Genomic DNA, 4,330 nt, shown 5'->3' on the forward strand with positions numbered 1-4,330 from the left:
TGTTAGCCATGTATATTTACAATCTTACTACGTACAACATGCAATAATGCAGATGTTTTCTACAGAAAGCTCTCAATGATATTTTTTTTAAAAATGTAACCACCAAATCATAAAGAGTTCTAATGTTCATTATCATCTTACATGAAATATATATTAGTTTATATATATAAATAAGTATCACTATTTAATGAGTGTGTATAGACTCACTCACGTGGCAAGATTAAGGGGTCATGATCCGTTCCTGTATTGTACGTCGGATCATATTAGTTTTTTACTTTCCTGCGTTACCGCAGGAAGTTCTGTTGAGACCATCTCATGTCTACCCTGAGTGGCCGGTTCTGAATTGGTACCAGTTCGAGCTTAACTGTTTGTTGATCTAGAAATTGTTAAATTGTTAATCTTTACTCCCCTGAAACCAGGGGGTGATGCGAATAAGACCCGACGTATTTGGGGATCATGGCCCTCGTTCTCTTTAGGATTTAACCTGGAGGAACTTGAGCATCCATTGCTACCAATGGTGCACAGATTTGTCAGTTAAATCAATCATGTCGGCATTCTGTTATCATGTCAGACCTTGTCATTCAAAGTGAACTGTGGCCGTTAATTCCACATAAATTGCTTGTTTGTTATGCTTTGCCTTAAACTTGATTCTTTAATTAAATAAGTATCACTGTAAAGTATTGATTCTAATCCGATTTGGTATGTAGTTCGTCTAGCACAGTCATAGGTTTTCTATGCAATGTTTGTGTACTCTTTTTAACACTACATTATGCTGCTTTCAAAGTTTATGTTTATGTGCTTAACTCTCCAAATATTATATCGCTAAGAACGAATGTCATTAAAAAACTTTGCATGATCATTATATATGATTTGAATTAAGTATTTTCAACCTGAATTGTAAATCTGTTATTCTTTTTTCTCTTCCTTTTGTCGTAGACTTGCTGTCTTATTGACGTATATCAAAGTTTCATATAATTCATATATAACTATAACAGTGACTTTTTGTCAATTTTTCTAAATCAATGAAATGTATATTCTACTTCCTGATATATAAAAAATGTAACCACCAAATCATAAAAAGAGCCTTTCATGAAAATATGCTACTTTACAAGTAACTGTAAGGTTGTGATTCAAAATTCTTTTTTTTTAAGAGATCACCCTCCGATTTGTGATGGAGCTCGTTTAGCAGAGTCATTGGTTTTTTATGCAATTTTTGATGTACTGTCGCCTCTCTTTAACACTATAATATGTTTCATTCAAAGTTTATGTTCATGTCCCATTACTATATTGCTAGGAATAACATTAATATATATGTTGTGTCATGTGTTCTACTGTTTGTCTGTCTGTTTGGTTTTTTTTTCATTTTTTACCAGGCGTTGTCAGTTTATTTTCGATTTATGCGTAATACTGTCCCTCTGTTATCTTTCGTCCCTCTTTTATAAACTTTGCTTAATTATTATATATGATTTGAATTCAGTACATTTAACCTTGATTATAAATCTGTTCTTGATTTTTTTCTCTTCTTTATGTCGTAGACTTGTTGTCTTCTTGACGTATATCAAAGTTTCATATATAACTGTAACAGTTACTTTTCGTCAATTTTTCTAAATCAATAAAATGTATATTTAGATATTTACTTCCTGATAAATGAAAAATAAGGTTATTTCATATCATAAACGAAAAAGGATATTTTATGGGACACGATTTAAAAACAAAAAAGAAGGAAGCGACCTAACAACCACTGATATGCAATCACACGTATCAATGTTTATCAGGATGAATTGAAGTTGGTGTATAATAATTAAGTCAGTGGAAGGAAACGTTTCGGTCTAACAACGGAAAGATGCACTTATGGTCTATCTGATATGTTATGTAACTTTACATGTAGACGCACTTGTGGTAAAGGTGATATCATTACATGTAACCGTGGTTAATAGTTAGAAAATATTCAATATGTCATGGTCGCAGGTAAATAGTAGTGAAATAAGCAGTACCAATTCTCCTACAAACATTACAAATTCAGAAGAACTGTTACAGATATTGAACGACAAGCTTGCCTTACGATATCTACCGGTTATCATCTACATGTTCTTACTGATTTTTACTGGATTATTTGGGAATGTTCTCGTTATAATTGTTTATGTTCGAAAGAAAATGAAATCGTCACTCCATTACTTTATAATTAACTTAGCAGTGCTCGATCTTTTGACGGTGGTTATCGGAATGCCGACGGAGATTGCCGATCTTCGGTATTCGGTTATGTTTTACGCACCAGCCGCTTGCAAGGCACTACGAACAGTAGAATCGTTGTCAACAATGGGTTCAATAGTTACGTTAATGGCAGTCGCTATAGATAGATATAATCGGATATGTAAATATGGTAAACAAATGACAACAGAAAAGGCAAAACGAATATGCATTGTAGCTATTCTAATAGGAATTGTGACATGTTGGCCGGCAGCCATTGTTTTTGGAAAGAAAACTAAAGATGTTGGCATTCCTGGTATTTCTGGGGTGGATTGTTCTACAGACGATTCCATGAAGGGTACAAAGTATCCTCTTGTTTACTATGGATTATTGTTTCTTTATTTCGTTGTCTGTGTTGTATTTTTTACAATAATATACACTAAAATCGTTTTATTTATTAGAAAGCAAAAGAAGAAAGGAAATATATCAGCTAATCTCTACCGAAAGAAAACAAAGGAACCAACGTCTCTCTCAGTAGAAACTTCTTTCTCGGATATCGAAAAGGACCAAACTAATAGAAAAAACAAACAAAAACATAAACATCCAGCAGACTGTGTTCAAAAGCTAGAAGAGAAGAATTCTACACACAAAATTCAGGCATCTAAAACTACTTTGATGCTAGGGATAGTTACCGTGGTATTTGTTCTCAGCTTTCTTCCATTTCTTACAGTAATGGTAATTAGAAACATAGTTAAAAATTTCGAGGATATATTATTTGAATCTGCAGAAGTGTTCTACAAATTCTGTTTAAAATCCTATTTTATCAATAACTCTGTAAATCCGATCATTTATAGTTTTATGAATATTCAGTTTAGAAAAGACGTCAGAAAACTTTTTTCTAAACAAACTCGATAATGTGAGAATAAATCAAATAGTATTCAGTTTAAGGTACACATGTACAGTTTATAAAGGTAGAGCCTACGAGGTGTTTACCTGCAAAAGATTGCTATGCTTATATTATGAGATCATTTATCACTATAAATTATTCTACTTCTGTACAAAAAGTACATACAAGTAACTACCAAACAATGCCGTTCAGCTGTTGTTTTAAATGCAAAATTGAAAAAAAAAAAATTTCTAAAAAAAACTTTTGAGGCTTGACATTTGTACTTTTATTTCCCCAATAAATTGGAACATTTTGTCTGGTTGTGTTGGTCTTTCAGTCGTACAAAAGTAAAATAAGATATCATATCAATTCCAAAATCTGTACTGTTTTAGATACACATAATAATGAATAGAAAAGTAGTATATACTCATATAGTCGAGGTGTTTTAGGCAGAAACTTATTTTAAACTATTGACGCCTTTTTAATGATATAAGTGTACTTACTTAATTTAGATGTAGGGTGCAATGGTGAAAGATCAAACATGTTCGCTGGCAGAGAGATGGTGGTGAAATGTTTAGATATTGTTGACTATCATGTGATGTTTCATTCTTTTGTATATGATTTTCTAAGACAAAACTGTCATACTGAATTGTAACACAAATGCATGGTCAGAAAAGACGTATCCATTATTATTATTTTCAACAGTTAAAGTTTTATTTCACTCATGCCATGTCATCATTATTCGCCCAGAACACAGTGTTATATTAAGTATCATTGCAATGAGTTGCACTGAAGAAAAAAAAATTAATTATAACGAATTTGTAAAGAATTAAGTTTACAATTTTATTATATTGTTTCATTATTAAGTAAAAACATAAATGTTGGTTTAAAATTCATTTAGTATTATATAATGTTCTTGATAACACATGAGATCATTATAACATAACATAAAATCAGCAATTCTAAATGTTTGACTTTCGGATGCAATGAATAAGACACATTAACTCGGATCCATATCTCTTGTACGTTAAAGACACCCTTGTAGATTTCGAAAAAGAGTAGGCTAATGCCGCTACAAGGCAGCACTCGCACGCACCCGTAAAGTGGAAAGGGATTAATATAAGTTGTAAAACTTGTTTCCAAATCCACTATAAAATAAATATGTTTAAAACTTAAAAATTCGGGTTTGGGAACTACTGAATTACGAAGGAAAATTGGATAAGTTGATGTACTACACAAAAGAGGGACGAACGATAC

General features: G+C 31.9%; 1 protein-coding gene across 1 annotated transcript; it reads left to right on the top strand.

Moving 5' to 3' along the window:
• The first annotated feature begins 1,647 nt into the window (after positions 1-1,647).
• On the top strand, positions 1,648-3,798 carry LOC143062942 (orexin receptor type 2-like). Its single transcript, XM_076234797.1, has one exon. It carries the CDS (start codon positions 1,954-1,956, stop codon positions 3,100-3,102), a length of 1,149 nt encoding a protein of 382 aa, XP_076090912.1. The 5' UTR covers positions 1,648-1,953; the 3' UTR covers positions 3,103-3,798.
• The last annotated feature ends 532 nt before the right edge of the window (positions 3,799-4,330 follow it).

The sequence above is a fragment of the Mytilus galloprovincialis genome, chromosome 1 (assembly GCF_965363235.1).
Source record: "Mytilus galloprovincialis chromosome 1, xbMytGall1.hap1.1, whole genome shotgun sequence".
Lineage (NCBI taxonomy): Eukaryota > Metazoa > Mollusca > Bivalvia > Mytilida > Mytilidae > Mytilus > Mytilus galloprovincialis.

Excerpts from the sequence above, each read along its gene's own strand:
- LOC143062942 (XM_076234797.1), top strand. The coding sequence starts at position 1,954 with ATGTCATGGTCGCAGGTAAATAGTAGTGAAATAAGCAGTACCAATTCT.